Source organism: Peromyscus californicus, unplaced genomic scaffold, assembly GCF_007827085.1.
Source record: "Peromyscus californicus insignis strain IS unplaced genomic scaffold, ASM782708v3 Scaffold_21__1_contigs__length_65335640, whole genome shotgun sequence".
NCBI lineage: Eukaryota > Metazoa > Chordata > Mammalia > Rodentia > Cricetidae > Peromyscus > Peromyscus californicus.
The window spans coordinates 55120173-55139334 of NW_026294514.1; the positions used below are offsets into that span (position 1 = coordinate 55120173).

General features: G+C 49.3%; 1 protein-coding gene across 2 annotated transcripts in view; it reads right to left on the minus strand.

The window, feature by feature from the left end:
* The window catches only part of Farp2 (FERM, ARH/RhoGEF and pleckstrin domain protein 2), a 98156-nt gene that overhangs the window by 2850 nt on the left and 76144 nt on the right, over positions 1-19162 (minus strand). For both annotated transcript variants that reach the window (XM_052750327.1, XM_052750326.1), the window contains 10 exons: positions 16712-16801; positions 16167-16300; positions 15453-15534; positions 12820-13057; positions 9714-9844; positions 7673-7741; positions 6907-6996; positions 1820-1902; positions 875-993; positions 440-597 (listed from right to left, as the gene is read on the minus strand). In XM_052750327.1, coding sequence (XP_052606287.1) covers positions 440-597; positions 875-993; positions 1820-1902; positions 6907-6996; positions 7673-7741; positions 9714-9844; positions 12820-13057; positions 15453-15534; positions 16167-16300; positions 16712-16801 — 1194 coding nt within the window. The remainder of the gene's footprint in view (positions 1-439; positions 598-874; positions 994-1819; positions 1903-6906; positions 6997-7672; positions 7742-9713; positions 9845-12819; positions 13058-15452; positions 15535-16166; positions 16301-16711; positions 16802-19162) is intronic.

Genomic DNA, 19162 nt, shown 5'->3' on the forward strand with positions numbered 1-19162 from the left:
TTGAGCCTGGCCCCCGAGAGTGAAGACAAGACTATGGAGAACTTGGAGCCAGGATGGAGGGGGCAAGTCCAAGAACGGGTGTGTTGAGGTGCTAGGCTGAATAGCTTGAGGTTCTGTGAAGTCAGATGTGTAAGTGGGTGAGCATGATCTTGGGAAGGGGAAAGGCTGTGGACAGACTAGGGAGAGCACTGTCCTGGGGCAACAAGTGGGGCTTTCAGCAAATCCCTCCATAGACAACTGCCGCCTTGACAAGACACCAGGTGACGTTTGGTGTGAAGTCGCTTTTCAAAGAGAGCTTGAGTCGACAGTGAGACTTAAACTGCTTTCTGCTGGTGAGGGAGGGCAGGAGGCAGCTGTCTGACTGGGCCCCTGCCTAGGAGCCAGCACGCCAGTGGGGAACTCGCAGGAGGGCTCACGTGTACGTTCAGGACAGCCATACCTCAACGGCTGCGCTGTGGTCTGCTCTGGACACACTTGTGTTCCGGTACCAGCACACATGCATTGTGGTGTTGGCCCTGTGCTGGCTGTTCCCTTCCAGGGAGCCCCGGGTTCCTCGGGCATCTTCTGATTCCTCCAGAGAGACCTCATCGGAAGATCCTGGGGAGAGTTAGCAGCACCTGGCACCACGAACCAGTGAGGCTCCCCCAGGGCCTGGGAAATAGGCCCTCAGAACCCAAGTCAGCAGCCAGACAAAACCATACGGTGATAGGATAGGCCAAGAATCCTTCCACCTGGGCATGGCCACCTATTTTCCTGTGTACGGGAGGGAAGCTCATGGGACCTGGCATGCTGGCCAAGATCAGGAAAGCAATTTCTAGAAAAGCTTTCAGAGCTACAGAGGGAATCTCCTAGGGTGTCTTGAGTCAGAACTCACTGGGGGTACGAGAACACACTGGGCCTCCCAGCAGCACTGGGGATGTGTCGCCAATACTCTTGGCTGCCTGGATCGCGGCATTCAGGTCCTGCATCCACTTTTCCTTTTCTAGTCGAGTGCTGTAAAGCAGAAAGTCAAGTTAGCTGCCTCTGCAGGGCAGCTCTTCCTGGCCTGGAGTCCTGTCCTTTTGTTTCAGGAGACAGGTCTGGTTTGGGCACCTGCTCCATCCCCTGGGTCCTGAGGATTGTCAGAAACATGCCTTCTCCAGCCTGTTACTAGGGTGAGCTGGAGAAGCTGGAGGAGCAGGAGGAGCTGGAGGAGCAGGAGGAGCTGGAGGAACTGGAGGAGCTGGAGGAACTGGAGGAGTTGGAGGAGCTAGAGAAGCAGGAGGAGCTGGAGAAGCAAGAGGAGCAGGAGGAGCTGGAGGAGCAGGAGGAGCTGGAGAAGGAGGGCAGGCCTCAGTGCTGGAACTAGTGAGTTTAGTACCAAAAGTCTCAATGTTGAAACACAAGACTGGATTTGGTTCATGATTAAGGTGGCATTTCCTGGTGGAAAGAGGAGCAGCCAAGACAGACTTCACTGAGCAGAAACTACACCTGGAGAACTCACTGATCTGGAGAGGAGAAAGCCTCAGTTTGCTCCCATGCTGTGGCCCCAAGCTGACTTTCACCATGACAAGTATTCCTCTTGCTCTAGGGCTAGGGTGCTGGTGCCACTGGAAGACCAACTGCCATGAACCCTAGGGCACAGGCGCCTTCCCGGAGCACCCTGGTTGGTCTCTTGAGAAACAAATGTCAACAGTCCTTCCCTGCCTACAAGGGAGAAGATACTCCTTGCCTGGTAACCTGGGAACAGCTGAGTCCCGTGAGGCCCCAGGGGTTGGTACTGAGGTCCTCATCCCCGCAGCAGGCTCTGTTCTCAACTGAGTGGTGGAGAAGGCCTTACCTGGCTGCCACCACAATCGTCTTCTGAGCTGCATAGATTGTGAAACAATGAGGAACAGACCATTCATTCTCGCTTTCTTCTACCTGGAGGCGAGAGAAGAGGCGGCAGCCCATGGGTTAGAAGAAGGCTGATTGAGCCCAAACCTGAGGCATATACAAAATGACGGCCAACAATGCTAGGTGCTGCTGGCGTGGAAGGCTGTACAATCTAAGTCTATATGACTACTGGGAAGTCCAGGGACACACTTGGATCCCTACATTCTGGCAGCTGCCACCAAGTGACTGAGGTCTGATCTAGATACACTGAAATACTCACTGGTGGGTCCAGCACTATTAGCTGAAAATCAAGCAAAGAAGATGTTGAGCATTTTAGAAAATTCATCTGTCAATCTGGCACCAAAATCTTTATCAGATGGCAAGAAAAGCCATTGTATACTGATTTCAACCAAAGCATACTAATTATTTGATGGAATAATTCCAAGATAAAATATTTCCAAATCAAACCTAAAATCATAAAAGAAATGTCCTAGCACCAAGCAAGGTGACTTAAAGAATGAAAAGATGGCCGGGCAGTGGTGGCATACGCCTTTAATCCCAGCACTCGGGAGGCAGAGCCAGGTGGATTTCTGTGAGTTCGAGGCCAGCCTGGTCTACAGAGTGAGTTCCAGGAAAGGCACAAAGCTACACAGAGAAACCTGTCTCGGAAAAAAAAAAAATGCAAGAATGGGGTGATACTAGAAAGCTTAGTAAGAGAATTCATCCTATCAGAGGGCAGAAAAAGTGATCTCTTTACATACTGAGAATACCTTTGCTGAAAGCCAACATTCTAATATTTCTGACAGTAAATACCTCTGCAATAGGAGGAAACTGTTTTAACATGACCAAGCTTCTCTCTCACAAGCCAAGAACCACTCTCTTTCTCTGAATAGTTTAGATAAAAACACACAGTCCTGTGTAGCCCTAGGACTACCCATTATAGATGACCCAAAGAATGCATAGTTCCCCATACAGACAGAGCCCACAAGACAAAATCCCTGAACTTCACTCTCGACAGGAAAGATCTGGATTGGCACCCTGCCAGCCATTTAACAGAATGTGGTCTGTTAGTCTTCCCCCAAGTTAATATTTAAATTTCGTGTGATTTCAGTTGAAATGCCAATGGTATTTTGGAACGTAATTTGTCTAAATGGCTCCAGAGTTTACTTGGAATACTTCAATTCATTTTTAAAAAGTGTGTCATCATTGTGTGTATGATGTGAGTGAGTGTGTGTGCATGTGTGCATAGTTATCTATTTCCACTTTTACATGGGTCCCAGGAGACCCAGCCTGAGTTGTCAAGCTTGCACACCAAAAGAAAATTTAAAAGTGGGGATAAGGATGGGGTAGGATACAGTCCCTCACATAACAGCCATCTCCACCATGGAGAGCATGGAGGCTTCAAAAATGATGGTGACTATCTGGAGAGAATACTACATCCCTAACTAATCACATCTAGAAAACTCCAGACTGAAAAATGGAACTGAAGAGATGGTTCAGCCGTCAAGGGTGTTTGCTGGTCCTTCACAGGACCAGAGTTTGGGTCCCAGCACCCACTTGGACCCCTCACGGTTGTCTGTAACTCCAGCTCCAGGGTATCCAACACTCTCTTCTGGCATCCAAGGACACCAGTCCACAAATGCACATACCCACACATACATAAAAATACATCTTAAATGCATTAAAAAGTGCCAATAGGACTGTGGAGGCACACACCTTTAATCCCGCACTCAGGAGGTGGGAAGAGGCAGGTGACGTCATGAGTTTGAGGCCAGCCTGCTCTACACAGTTCTAGGACAACTGGGCCTACGTAGAAAGACCCTGTCAAAACACCAAAGGACAAAAGCCAATACAGTGTCATGTCTAGTCTAAAGGGCTAAATAAACCCTACATGGAAAAGGCGGGAAGGGCTGACCACAGCACTATGTCTACAGCATTCCTTCAACAAATGGTTAATGCCACCCTCCACATTGCAGAGGCCATTCCAAAATAAGACACCTCTACAGGATGGAGTTTTAAATTCCACTAAACTATAGAGAAACCAAAAAAAAAAAAGTTATTATTCCATGATAAAAGCATTTGTGGCCCGGGGCTGAGCAGATGACTCAGTGCAGTAAAATGAGTTCAGATCCCCAGCATCCATGTGAAAAGCTGGGTATGACACTGAGCATCTGTAATCCCAGCACTGGAGGGACAGTCAGGCAGATCCCCAGAGCCCACTGGCTATCCAGTCTAGCTGATTGGTGAGCTCTAGGTTCAGTAAGAGACTGTCTCAAGAAATAAGGTGGAAAGAAACCTAAAGAACCTGATGTTGACCCCCGGTCTTCCACATTCATGCACCCCCCCACATACACACATACGTGAGATTGTGCACACACACCACACGCATGGAAAGGTTCACTAGCCAGCTTTACTTTAAAAGGTTTCACTGATGTGCACAAATGGGGACAAAGCAACAGACACACACACTGAGTGATTATTTTGCAGAAAAACCAAGTGCCAAGGCTAGGGACTTGGTTAGCCTGCCAATCAATCGTCCAAGGGCCGGAAGAGTAAAATGATGATGCCCCTCTCACCAGGGTAGGGAAGGCAGAGGGATGGCCCTCCTGTACTGTAGGCCAGGTGCACATTTAGAACTCACTGTCAGCAGCTGCTGGGCAGCCATGAGCAAAGACACTAAGAGCAACACGCGCTTTGCATGATGGGACCACTGTGAGGATGGATTTGAAGATGTTTGAGAGACAGCCCAATAAGGTGGTGTACGCTCCTGAAAGACCATACTGGCCTGATGACATGTTAGGTGCGGTACACTGGAGCTTACCACTTGTCACCAGATTCCTCTACTGCATCAGAGAAGTCAGAGAGTGTCACAGAATGCTCAGGATGAATTACTGAGAAAAAACAGTACTGGTCATAAAGTGGTAGGTGGTAGCTGGTAACAAGTCACCACAGCTAAGCCTGGAGTGCTATAGTCACGGTGATATTTACTTAATATTTCCAGTGTTCCCCCTATAGGGGGGTGTGTACTTTAAAAGTAAGCCATTGGACAACGGGGTTGGCTTCCAGAGGTGGCCCCTGCTAACTCAGCCACGTGGAATCACATGTTATAAACATCTGTTTCAAGGCCGAGCAGAGGCTACAGTCAGGAAGAAAGGAACCCAGCATGCTGCTGCAGCAGTATACACCAGAGCAGTGTGCGGGGTGCAGATGACCACCACAGAGGGGTCCTGGAAACACACACTGTATCGCCCTTGCCTTCAGTGTCTCCAGGGTCTACATGAGGGGAAGACAGCCTCCAGATCAGTGGTTCTCAACCACGAATGCTGAGACCCTTTAATACAGTTAGTTCTTCAGGTAGTGACCCCAACCATGAAGTTATTTCCATTGCTGCTTCATAACTGTCATTTTGCCGCTGTTATGAATCATAGTGTAAATATCTGTTTTCCAATGGTCTTATGTGATCCCTGTAAAAGAGTCGTTCAAGCCCAGGGGGTCACGACCCATGGGTTGAGAAGCACTCCCTGCTCTAGATTTTCCTGACTCTGTGACTTTAAACAGGGTTTTCTTTTTCTAAAACGGTTCTGAAATTTATGTTTTTATTTTGTGTGTATGGGTCTGTATGTATGTCTGCACACCATGTGCATGCAGTGCCCACCTAGACAAGAAGATAGTGTGGGTCCCCTGGAACTGGAGTGACAGATGGCTGTGAGCTGCCATGTGGGTGCCGGGAATCAAACCCGGGTCCTAGGAAGAGCAGTCAGTGCTCTTAAGAGCTGAGCCATCTCTGGCTCTTATTTTTTAAAGATTTATTATTTTTATTCATATGTGTGTGTGTGTGTGTGTGTGTGTGTGTGTGTGTGTGTGTGTGTGTGTGTGTGTATGTGTGTCTGTGTGAGGGTGCTCATAGATGGCATTGAGTCCCGTGTGCTTGAGTTACAGGCAGTTGTGAGCTGCCTGACATGGGTGCTGGGAACTGAACTTGTGTCCTCTGGAAGAGCAGCAAGCACTCCTAACTGCTCAGCCATCTCTCCAGCTCTTAAACAGGGTTTTCTTAACCTCCATAGGCAAAGTTGATAAACTGGGTTATGTTAAAGTCCAGTTGTTATCCCATGTTAGACATCCTCATGGACACGTATGCAGGGTGTACAGACACCCCCATGGGCATATATTCAGGGTGTACAGACACCCCCATGGGCATATATCCAGGGTGTACAGACATCCCCATGGGCATATATTCAGGGTGTACAGACATCCCCATGGGCATATATTCAGGGTGTACAGACATCCCCATGGGCACATATCCAGGGTGTACAGACATCCCCATGGGCACATATCCAGGGTGTACAGACATCCCCGTGGGCACATATCCAGGGTGTACAGACATCCCCGTGGGCACATATCCAGGGTGTACAGACACCCCCGTGGGCACATATTCAGGGTGTACAGACATCCCCGTGGACACATATCCAGGGTGTACAGACACCCCCGTGGACACATATTCAGGGTGTACAGACATCCCCGTGGACACATATCCAGGGTGTACAGACATCCCCATGGGCATATATCCAGGGTGTACAGACACCCCCGTGGACACATATTCAGGGTGTAGAGAAAGCTCACAGCAGCAGCATCAATGACTCAAGTCCCAAGCAGCTTTGTACCAAGCACAGTACAGTGAACACAAGCCTGTGTCTGTCCAAGGGATGGTTGTTCCCAGGTGAGCATCATAACTATGTATGTGGCATATGGAAACAGCTGTCTACCCAAACCCACTCCGAGTTGTGGGTACAGTGGGTGAATACTGTCAAGTGCTGAAGGAGACTGACCCAGACAGCTGCCCATTGGTTGAATATGGTGCAGTCTGGGAGTCAGGAAGAACAATAGTCATGAGAGCTTGAGGAGAAACAAGAAAAGTCCCACATATTCCTTTAATATCACGTGGCCTGCTCACCACTGAAAAAGACCTCAGGCTTGCTGTTGTGTGAGGGAGGTGGGCAGAAGCCCAGCCCAGTACCTAAAAGCCAAACCTCGGTTAAGCATGTTGCCACTCACCAGCATGCCCCGTAGAGGAAGGAAGCCACGAATCCGGAAATGACTGGCCCCTGTGACACTTTTGCTTGTATACAGCAACATATCTGAGAACTGAGGGGTGGAAAGCCTTTTAGACAAGTGAATTGTACCAACAAGGGACAGAGTTTCAATGTAAATCTGGTTAGACTCTGATGAACTACAGATGGTCATTATGTGTCTACCAGATCTACCAAAGTGACTGGAGGTGGTTGGGGGAAAAGTTCACTCCTTTGATCCTTTTTGACCAGATATATGTAGTAGTCACATAAGCCAGCCAAACTGGGGACCAGCCAGCAGTCCCCCCTGGGCTGGCCTAGCCAGTAGAAGCAGTCAGGAGCTCTGGCGGGCACCGTCAGTTGGCCCCTCACCTGCACAGATCAAGTCTGGGGCACTTGGAAAAGAAACCCACTAAGATGAGGACACACACGGTCAGGTCCTCTGTAGCCATGTTTCTAGGCCAGCACTGAGAACCCTCGGCTGCCACTGGGCCACCAGAACATTCCTGCAGCCACATGGACATCTCCATGTTGGCTCTGCTTGTCCTCCCAGAATGTGGAATGGGAACCAATGGGCGGAGCAGCGCTTCCTATTGCTGACTCTCAGGAGACCTCCTGAGTTCCCATGGGACCCTGAGCTGCCACCTGGGATGAAGCTTCTTGGGGCTGAGCTAGCAGGCAGAGGGAGGGCTTGACAGAATTTTGCCCGCTGACTCCTCCCAGAGTGGAAATGTGGTTTGGGGAAACATTACCAGAAAAAACATCCTCTGCTGCAGGCCCTTCTTGGTGAGCTTGTGAAGGCAGCCCTCACGGATGAACTCCTGAAAGACAATCAGGCTCCTGTGAGCAAGAGTGCAACAGACATGCGCTAGTTGGGCCAAAGGTCATGGTAGCCAACAGCAACTTCCAGCTTGCTTGTGTGCACATGCCACAGCATACGTGTAGAGGTCGGAAGACAACTGTCAGGACTTCGCTCCTGCCACTCTGTGGGCTATAGGATCAAACCAGGGTGTCAGGCCTACACACACACATCTTCCTGCTGAGCCATCTTGCCAGCCCCTCTGGCTTCTTTAAGCCCTGCTGAGTGGCAGCCGTCTGGGAGAATCATCCTACTCTTCAATAGTACCCCTAGTTACCCATGTCCTATCCTGGTACCAACTTGGTCCCCAGTCATCTACCTGCCCTGAGACGAGGGAACCAAGAGGTACACTCTAGTGGAGAGACACTTGGAGTTCATGAAGAGTCCATCTGAGTTCTGCTGTGGGAAAGGCTGGGCAGAAGCAGGTTTGAGAAGGGGACAGTCTCCACCAACACTGGTGCTTATAGTTGGCTACCCTGCACTGGGTACTGAAAAAACAAGACCCCTATTGCCACAAAGGCTTACAAAGTCAAGGAGCCAAGTGTGGTGGCACATACCTTTAATCCCTGTCCTCAGGAGGCAGGGGCATGAGGCTCTCTCTGAGTTCGTGGCCAGCCTGGTCTACATGGTGCAGTTCCAGGCCAACCGAGGCTATATAGTAAGACCCTGTCTCAAAACAAAGAAGTCAAAGAAAAGGGGCCAATCAGAATGACTGACACCTGGGTGGGTGCGGCCCTCCAAACACCAAGTAAGGCACACAGGAGACTACATGCTTGCTGACATAAGACAGTCCTAGCAGGATAGTTCCCCAGGAGACGGGACGGTCTACCACCCTGTACGTGAACTTCTGTAGCAGTTAGTCCTTAGTGGGGCCAGTTACTAAGCTTGCTCACTCCAGTCTTTATGTCAACAGTACTGAGTCAAGAGCAAAGGATCATGGTGACAGGACACAGGCAAGGGACACACCGACCCTTGGGCTAGAACTGCACGTCCGGAAAGAGCCCACACACCTACAGACAAGACAATCCAACCAATGTGCCAGGATAGCCTGATATCCATGTGCAAAGGAATAAAGCTGGACTAATGGGTCAGAAGACTGGGCACGCGGCTCAGTTAGTGCATGCTAGGCAGGCGTGCACAGAGTCCCATGCTTGTCCCTGCTGTCACATAAGCCAAGTGTGGTGGTGTGCACCCACAATCCCATCACCCAGGAGGTGGAGGCAGAGGACAAAAGGACTAGAGGTTCAAGGTCATCCTTAAATACATAGTGAACGTGAGGTCAGCCTGGGTTACATGAGACCCCGCCAAAGAAAAAAAGAGGAAGAAAAGAAAAACTAGGGAAGAAAAACAAATAGGTGACTAATCTTGGGTTAGGACATAATTTCTGTTCTATGACACCTAAGGCGTGCACAACTAAATGTAGCTAGAGTTTGATAGCTTGAGTGTCCTCAAAATGAAAAGTTTTAATATTATAAATGATGTAACCAATGAGGGTAAAAAGACAAGCCAGAGAAGGGGAGAAACTATTACAAGATTATTCTGCTGCTTTTCATCTCAGAAATCTGAGATGGAGTCTCGCCATGCAGCCTTCACTGGCCTCAAACTCAAAATCCTCCAGCCTCAGCCCTACGAGCCGGGATTGTAGATGTGAACCACCATTTCTGCTACTGTGTTTTCTTAGTCTCCCGGCACCTTGTGGGGCGGTTCTTCCATACTGGCTCTTCCAGAACGGGGACTGACTACTAATGGGTCTCCCATGGGGTTTCTTTCTGGGGTAATGAAAATGTTCCCAATAATGATGATGACTACATAAGTTTGTGTGTACACCGAAAGCCACTGGATTACATGCTTTAAAGGGGTGAGTTTTATGCTGCACTAATAAAATTCAATTAAAGACAACAGGCATAAAACCCTTCCCAAGTATAGCCACTTACCCTTCCAGGAGCAATGAGGTTTTCTACGCCGACCAGGTCCCGCTGTAGCTCAGTCAACTTCTGGAGGTTCTCTAGCCGGGTAAGGCTGTGCTGGAGCCTGGTGGTCACTTCTGTGATGGCCTTCAGTGCCTCTGTGTGGAGAGGTCCCTCGGTTCAGACCTTTGAACAAGACCCCCACTCTCTGCCTTGTAAAAGAGCCAGTGTTTTATAGGGTGGCTTTAGTTTGAGACACTGGAGACTCTTTGCAGGGCTCTGGCCCCCTGGCATGAGCTCCTGTTCAAGGACAGTCCCTGTAGATGCCCCGGAAACTTTGGCTTTGTTGAACCCAAGGGGTACACCAGCCAACACTATGGCTTGCTGGAAAAGGGCAGCTTCTGTAAACAATGCTAAGCACTATTAGTTCTTTACGGAGATCAGGTCATTATGCCTTAAATAGTTGAAGTAACTTACTTATTGTGACAGATGACCACTTACAGCTGAAGCAAATGTAAGAGGCCAATAAATTGGAAGGAAACTCACTGGGATGAACACAAACTCCACAGCTGCTTGCCTGGTCCTGTCCCTCTGCTGTCCCCAGAGCAGTGGCCCATCTTCCCTGCTGGACCCACTCATGGGGACTGCTCTCATCTCTTGTAAAAGAAGTTTTGTCTTTAATTGTGTATATGTGTATATGTGTGGTTGTGGGTGATTATGTACACACCCGAGTGCAGACACCACTGGAGTGTTCACAAGGGCATTGGACGCCCTGGAGCTGGAGTTACAGGAGATTGCGAGCCACCCGACATGGATGCTGGGAACCAAACTTGGGTCCTCTGCAAGAGCAGCAAGTGCTCTTAACCACCGAGTCATTTCTCCAGCTTCCTGCTCCCCCTTTTATCAGGACCCTCTTCCTGCCTGACCACAGGGCCTCCCACTTGTGGGTCCCCCCTCCACAAGCAGTTTGACAAGGTCTCCAGCCCCGACTAACACTGTCTTATTCTCAGTCTCACCCTGACAGGGATTTCATGGAATCAAGGATATCTGGTGTTCCTTATAGGGTGCTTGTAGTTTTCAGAGGCAAAAGCAAATTAAGAGAGGAGCACACACAGAAATCATCATCCTTCACAAATCATGAACACATTCTTCTACAAATGCTACGTACACAACACTGAAAACACCAGGAGGAACCAGCGATGTTACTGCAGTCTGAACATGAGTCACGGGAGCTGCAGCCTGCAGGTCTGGGCATCTGCATCGCCTTGTTCTGCCGCTGTGAGCCTGGAGAGATGGTCAGTGGTTGGGAGCACTGACTCCTCATATAGCGAGGACCCAGGTTCGATTTTCAGCACCTACATGGCACCTCATAACAATCTGTAACTCTAGCTCCAGAGGACTCCAGTGACGCTTCTGCCTGGACTCCAGTGACCCTCCTGCCTGGACTCCAGTGACCCTCCAGCCTGGACTCCAGTGAGCCTTCTTCCTAGACTCCAGTGACCCTCCTTCCTGGACTCCAGTGAGCCTCCTTCCTGGACTCCAGTGAGCCTCCTGCCTGGACTCCAGTGACCCTGCTGCCTAAATTCCAGTGAGCCTCCTTCCTGGACTCCAGTGACCCTCCTGCCTGGACTCCAGTGACCCTCCTGCCTGGACTCCAGTGACCCTCCTTCCTGAACTCCAGTGACCCTCCTTCCTGAACTCCAGTGACCCTGCTGCCTGGACTCCAGTGACCCTGCTGCCTGGACTCCAATGACCTGCCTGCCTAAACTCCAGTGAGTCTCCTTCCTGGACTCCAGTGACCCTGCTGCCTGGACTCCAGTGACCCTCCTGCCTGGACTCCAGTGACCCTGCTGCCTAAATTCCAGTGAGCCTCCTTCCTGGACTCCAGTGACCCTGCTGCCTGGACTCCAGTGACCCTCCTGCCTGGACTCCAGTGACCCTCCTTCCTGAACTCCAGTGACCCTCCTTCCTGAACTCCAGTGACCCTGCTGCCTGGACTCCAATGACCTGCCTGCCTAAACTCCAGTGAGTCTCCTTCCTGGACTCCAGTGACCCTGCTGCCTGGACTCCAGTGACCCTGCTGTCTGGACTCCAGTGACCTTCCTTCCTGGACTCCAGTGACCTTTCTTCCTGGACTCTAGTGACCTTCCTTCTTGGACTCCAGTGAGCCTCTTTCCTGGACTCCAGTGACCTTCCATCCTGGACTCCAGTGAGCCTCCTTCCTGGACTCCAGTGACCCTGCTGCCTGGACTCCAGTGACCCTCCTGCCTGGACTCTAGTGACCTTCCTTCCTGAACTCCAATGACCTTCCTTCCTGGATTCCAGTGACCCTGCTGTCTGGACTCCAGTGACCTTCCTTCCTGGACTCCAGTGACCTTCCATCCTGGACTCCAGTGAGCCTCCTTCCTGGACTCCAGTGACCCTCCTGCCTGGACTCCAGTGACCCTCCTTCCTGGACTCCAGTGACCTTCCATCCTGGACTCCAGTGACCTTCCTTCCTGGATTCCAGTGACCCTGCTGTCTGGACTCCAGTAACCCTTCTGCCTGGACTCCAGTGACACTCCTGCCTGGACTCCAGTGACCCTCCTGCCTCAACCTCCCAAGTAGCTGGAATTACATTACATCCATGGGTCACCCCTCCCAGCTAATTGTATTTTAATGACAATTTCAATGACTTATAGACAGAATCTTCTTGTACTAAGTATATACTATAACTAAAATTTCTATTTGTAAGTGAACAGGATTTAGACTTTATCCTTTTGTCCCTTTGACAATTCACATAAGTTAGAAACTTCCAATAGGCCGCTTGGCTCAAATACCTGCTAAGTTTTAGAGTCAAGTCTTCCAGGGCAGAAACACCTACAAGAAAGGTCATTCTAGGATATGCACCATCCCTCAGTACCCTCGTGTAAGTGATCCTGACAGCAGGACACCACCTTGGGCACAGTACCCCATGCCATGGAAGGTAGTCAGGGCTGGGAACAGAAAGGCAGGTCCCGGAAGCAGCTGAGAGGAGGGACAGGCTGGCAGCCAGTTGTGAGCACTGGGGCTGTCAGCCCCTCTGAAGTAGAGCCATGGCGTCTACACTTCCAACTCCGCCCTCAGGGTGGAGAGGCACAGTGCCCTCACTCACCGAGGCAGTCGCCAAAGTCTCGGTGCCCGGGGGAGTAGTGAGCACACAGGCGTCTCAGCAGCAGACGGTAGTGGACGAGCCTCTGGACAGGCTTCAGCAGGAATGTGTTGAGAGGCAGGTAGCAGACCTTCTGGAGCTCGAACTCTTTGTAGACGGCCTCCAGCTTTTTACAGTGTTTCGTGGCCTTTTCCAGTTCCGTTAGGACCTCGTCGTGTCTTTGGAAGTAGCTGGTAAACTCCTATGGTGGCACAAAAGGACAAGGGACGGTGGCGTGTCAGTGGGAAGGCAGCTTGTCTGCCTGGGCAGAGTCCCCGTGTGGACTTCACACAGCAGCTGGGAATGCTGACCGGGCGTAACAGGGATGCACAGTGTGGTAGATCCAAGCCAGAGTTCCCGTTTCCACGGAGCCCATGTTTCCCCCTCTTAGACTGTACCCCAAGTGTGCACCCCAGTCCGTTCCCAGGGTCAGGGCCCCTCCACAGCTGGGCCTCACCACACCCACTGCTGGCCGGCCCCTCCCTCCACGCTCATGTGGGGGAAGACTACGAGCCTTTCCTCCATTTATGGCTAAAGAACAAACCTCAGAGGCTGGCAGAGCTAGAGCTCACTTCGTGGGACACCCTGAGAACCCGACAAGAACTAAACCCCATCTGAGCTCCGCCCAGGTTCAGTGCCGACTCGGTTATTGGAGAGAGGGAGCAACCATGTTTTGGGGAACTGCCCTGAGAAGACTGTTCTGAAGGGACCCCTGTGTTGAGGGATACCCTACTGCAAAGCTAACAACGGTCGGAGGGGAATTCTGTTTTAGGCACTGTGTTCTAAGGAGAATTCTGGACTGGATAAAAGCATGGTTCTAGGGGGATCCTGTTGAGGGGAACACTATGCTGAAAATGCATGTTTTGAGGATCACTCCTCTAAAGGGAACGTTGCTCTGAGGCTGACTGCTTTGCTGGGAGCCCTATTTAGAGGACTCTGCCGAGGGTAAGTATGTAGAGAAAGATATTCTAAATAAAACCTGATTCTGAGGGGCATGGTTTGGTTGGTAAGCTGTCTAGGGAACCGTTTTGGGAGGATGATATTCCTAAAGGAACCTGCTCTGGGGAAACACTGCTTTGAGAAATGATATTGAGTAGCCAGGCAGTGGTGGTGCACGCCTCTAATTCCAGCACTTGGGAGGCAGAGGCAGGTGGATCTCTGAGTTCAAGGCCAGCCTAGTCTAAATAGTGAGTTCCAGGATAGCCAGGGCTACACAGAGAAACCCTATCTCGAAAAACCAAAAACCAACCAACCAAACAAACAAACAAAGCAAAAATGAAAAGGAAAGAAATTATATTGTAAGAAATACTGTCTAGGGAAAAGTACTCTGAGGGGAACCCACTATGAGGAACCCCATTCAGAGAGAATGCTGTGAACAGGAAATCCTATTCTGAAGGGAACTCATTTCTGAGGCATGATGTTCTGAGGGAGGGAGAAAAGATAATCATATTGAGGAGAATGCTGTTCTGAGGAGACTCCTCTCCTGGTGGAAGCCTTATCTCCTTCTCCCTTCTTTTACACACACACACACACACGGTATTTGTGTGTGTGTGTGTGTGTGTGTGTGTGTGTGTGTGTGTGTGTGTGTGTGTGAGAGAGAGAGAGAGAGAGAGAGAGAGAGAGAGAGAGAGAGAGAGAGAGAGAGAGAGAGAGATTGATTCTCTACATAGCCCTGGCTTTGCCTGCCTCTACCTCCCAAGTACTGGAATTAAGGGTGTTCATCACCATGCCCTCTCAGAAGGGGGCATTACATCCGCTGGAACTGGAATTACAGACGGTTATGAGACACAATGTGGGTGCTGGGAATCCAACCCAGGTCCTCTGCAGATACTACAAGTGCTCTAACCACTGAGCAATCTTTGTAGCCTGGGAATGTTGTTCTTACAGCACTGCTTTGAAAGGAACGCTGTACTGGGGTGAACCTTCATTCTGGAGAATATAACAGGGGCCTGCCCTTCTAGGAGAACACTGTTCTATGGAACTCAGTTCTGAGGGGAACCTTATTTAGAAAAAAAGCTGTTCTGAGGTGGTAAGGCTGCTCTGGGAATACTACTTTGGGGAAAGGCATTCTGATGGGAAACCCAAGGAGAGGTAGGTGGTTCTGAAGGGAAAGCTGTACTGAGCAAGCCCCTCCCGATGCCATGTTCTGAGAAGAGCTGCTCTAAAGGAAATACTCTTTTGAGGAAAACATTTCCTTTTTCTGAGAAACCTGTATTTTAAGCACACCTCCTTAGGTGAAATCTTGTTCTGGAGACTGATGTCTTGAGGGGAACCTTGCTAGGAATTATACTCTGAGGGAGAGGCAGCTCTGTGGGAACCTTGCTCTAAGAATGTCTGTGCTGAAGAGACTTCTCTTGTGAGTACTGGTACTCTTAGGGGAACCATGTTCTGAGGAGAATCCTGCTCTGAAGGAAATCCCTTCCAGGAAACGCCTGAGATGGATGTGTTTTTATTGGGATACTGCTCTGAGGAACCCCGTTAAGACAACACTGTTATTAAATGTAGAATGCTGTTCAGAGAACAGTTTCGAAAAGAATTGTACGTTTCATTCACAGCTTTTATGCTAGGCCTGGAGTTACCACACAGACCTGTCTTACCTTTAGCTGACGCATGTTCCTGAGGAGAATGTCCCCAATGCGTTGATGATCATCTTTTAAATGGGCACTGGAGGGTCCTTCCCTGGATTAGAGGAAAAGAAGGTTTGTAAGTTTCATGGAAGCTTCTGGAAAATTCCATGGTAACAAGTTGCTGTCATCACAGTCATTTTTTCCTTTTTTTTGTGACAGGGTTTGACAGCTGAAGCTGGGCCACATGAGACTCCTGTCTCTGTCTCCTTAGTGCTGGGACTGTAGGCATGGTCACTACACCTAGCAGTCAGAGTCATGCTGAGGTGTTTGCAGGTGGAAAGAATTTGACTTGACGGCAACAATTACTGCGTCTCTCTAAATATGACAGTAACCAGGTGCAAACAGACTTTTCTTTTTGACTTGCTTCTCTATTCTCTTTTCTGGAATAGGATAAATAAAATGTATCGTTATTAAAGTTTATTCTGTCTCACTCAATAGGATTTTGAAATACACTTCAATGAAATAATGGTTGTTCTGAATTAGTTTCTGAAGATGGGGACTTCCGGAGACAAGTCAATGTGTCAAGGGTGGGTACTCCCCAAGGAGAGTTCAGGACTCAGGGACTGCTGGTCCAGGCACCCAGCCCACGGAGCCAGCAGCGTGTGCCGTGGAAGTTCCAGTAGGTGGGAGTCTCCGGTGGAGGGCGTCAAGGGAACAGTCCCATCTGGTGCCCGGTATCGTTACCAGAGAGCCAGCCTCTGCTCCACCTCATGCAGGAAGCCTCTGTGGAACTCGTAGACTGGATCAATGTTGGAGAAGAGCAGGGTCATCAGGGCTGCAGGCATGGCATCCTCCTTGATCACCATACTTCGGAACCACTATGGGAGGAGTTTGGCATGATGAGAGGCTCAGCTGGGAACCGAAAGGCCATGCCTCTGAGGGCTTGTGACCTCATGACACCAAGCAAAGGTCCTCCAGTTTATAAGGATAGCCTAAACCAGAATTCTTTACATAGCCTCTTTGTTGACCGTATAATTTTCAAATATAAACAAAACAATTCTAGGTCAAAGCTTCCAAATAGATACATTTTTAGCTTTACAGCATCATGAAAACTTAAGACATCAGCATCTAACATGACTTAGACATCCTGCTGGACGGCAAATATATTCAACAGAATTTACATAAGTAGGTCTCAAGATTGCCAAAGATATTTCTCAGGATGGCGCCTCTGTGTTTATATCTAAAGCATATTAAGGAAATCAAAACGATCAAGGACTAAGGTTTCATACCACAGTAATAACTTCTAAATCCTTCAGATATGTTCGTTCTGTAGCGAGAATCTCCTTGGCTATGAAATAGGCCTCGTCTTCTGGTATGTGCTGAAAGAGGCAGAGAGAACCGTGAGCACACTTCTGGGGGACACTTCTTTCACATCTAGGGAGAGCCTGAGGTTTGTAACATGCTATGCTCAAGTGAACGGCATTTTGGAAATTCCTGTCATAATTCCTAAAGGGATTTACTGTAAAACAGAGACTTTATTTGTACATGTGTATGGCTCAATGTATGTTTGTGTGCTGATGATGTAAGTGCCTGCAGAGGCTAGAAGAGGTCACTGGATTTCAGTTACAAGTGGTTGTGAACCACCTGATGTAGGTGCTGGAAACTGAATCCAAGTCCTCTGCAGGACCAGCAAGGACTCTTAACTACATAGCCATCTCTCTAGCCTGGAGATTTACTTGTAAGTAAACACATCCAATTAAGCCCAGCTAACATTTCTCTCCACATTTTGTCCTCATTATACGTTATTCTTTGGAGAAAATAATTGCTATTCAAATATTAATATATGTAAAACAGAACTGAGGTTTATTACCAGTTTTGTGATGAAATTATGTTCCTCTATCATTGCCATTGATAAAGCTGGTTAAAAGATACAGAACCACGTGTGTATGTTAAACAGGTATGTATGTGATTAAAGGCTGGAGAGATGGCACAGTGGTTAAGAGCCCTGGCTGCTCTTCCAGAGGACCAGGTTCAAATCCCAGCACCCACATGGTGGCAGACAACCACCTAGGACTCCAGTCCCAGGAGAAGCTGATGGCCTCTGTGGGCACTGCATGGTACACATATATACATGCAGGCAAAATACACAGAAACATAAAATAAGAATAAATAAAAAAAACACATGTATGTAATTAAAATAATTAAATTTGGGCTAGAGATATGGCTCAGCATAAAAATTTTTTTAAATTAAAACAATTAAACTTACCTCATAAAAGTAACAACAACAAAAACTGCAAGTGTGTATTCTGAGTGTGCTATGACAAGGTGCTGAGCTGGCCGATACACTTCCTGAAGGTGGACGCAGACCCCAGGTCCAACTCCAGGCTCGGCTTTCAGTGGCTTCCCTTGTGCTTGCTAGTACTGGACCTGAGAAGGACCTGTCTAAGGAGCTGAGCAATCTCCGTCAGGGCTGTGTCTGTCTAACGTGCAATGCGACACTCCCAGTCAATGAGGGGCTGCAAGTCATGGCAGAGCACTGTCATGGAGCGTGAAGGTGGAAAGGGCTGAAGCCTGCAAAGACTGTGACCAGGCCACTCACATGGAATGGGTAGAGTGGGCCAGCAAACAGGACAAATGTCAAGCACAGAAACTGATGTGGGAGAGTAAAAGGGGGACCAAAGAAAGCCATCCGGCCTCTGGTGCTTTGGATTGTTTGGGGTCAACGTGAATGCACTGTGGCATGCATGCATGCAGGATGCAAGCAGACCTGGAGAGGCAGGCAGGAGTCTCAAGAGGCCTTTGGCCAAGTCCATTGAGATGGTGCGGGCGTGAATGTGATGGGTGATCAACAGAAGCAGCAAAAATGACCGCAGCGGATTCTGGCCTAAGCCAAGGGAAGGATCAGCACTCACCACCAGAGGTGGGAAGGCTGAGGCAGTCTGGGAGGAAGCACCATGCTAGCCTGCAACATGCTTCACAGGCTGCGTAAGGAGAAGCAGGGGCCAAGGTGACCCCACCGGAGGCCCATGTTTGGGGACCACATCTCTTCTGTGCCCCGATTTAGTTCAAGACAGACTGCAGTGTTCTCTCACAGTCCCTGGAATAAAGGAGTAATGAGGTGTGCTCATCTTAGGTGTCTTGGAGCCCATGGAATGTAGTGCCTTCTACCCGTCAGAGAGACACACCACTGTAATGCATTCTGACGACATCCTTCAGAGCCAAGTTCTGCCACTGTCTCCCCAGAAGTCATGTGCAACTTCTCCATCAGCTCTTCTCAAATGATTGGGAGCGACTGTGATAGCCTGGGTCCCTGGTTCCACCCCTTGGTATCTTCATGCTGTTCCCAGGGTGTGGCCCTTTCCCCAGCAGAACAGCTCACTTATTTTTACAACCTTCCACATTTTTTGTATGTGCCATAAAGCATTTTTAAAAAAATTCAAATCCAATGACATCTTTTTAAAGAAGTCTTATCTCCCCGACTTGACATACGTATGTCATGAACTTTCAGCAGTGAGAGCTGGGCGGCTCCAGCCTTCCTCACAACAGGACAGAGGTTCTGGTTGCTCATTTTGCACACTCCTGGCCTTGGCCTGGGACAAACAGGTCAGGGAAGACGGCCTCTTAATGGCAATTATCTTTGTCTGAAACCCAAAAGCCCAACCTAACTCTGCATGTGCTATAGAAACCAGATCCAGAGCCCCAGACCAGCTCTTCACTGTGTGATAGGAAACGTGCCAGAG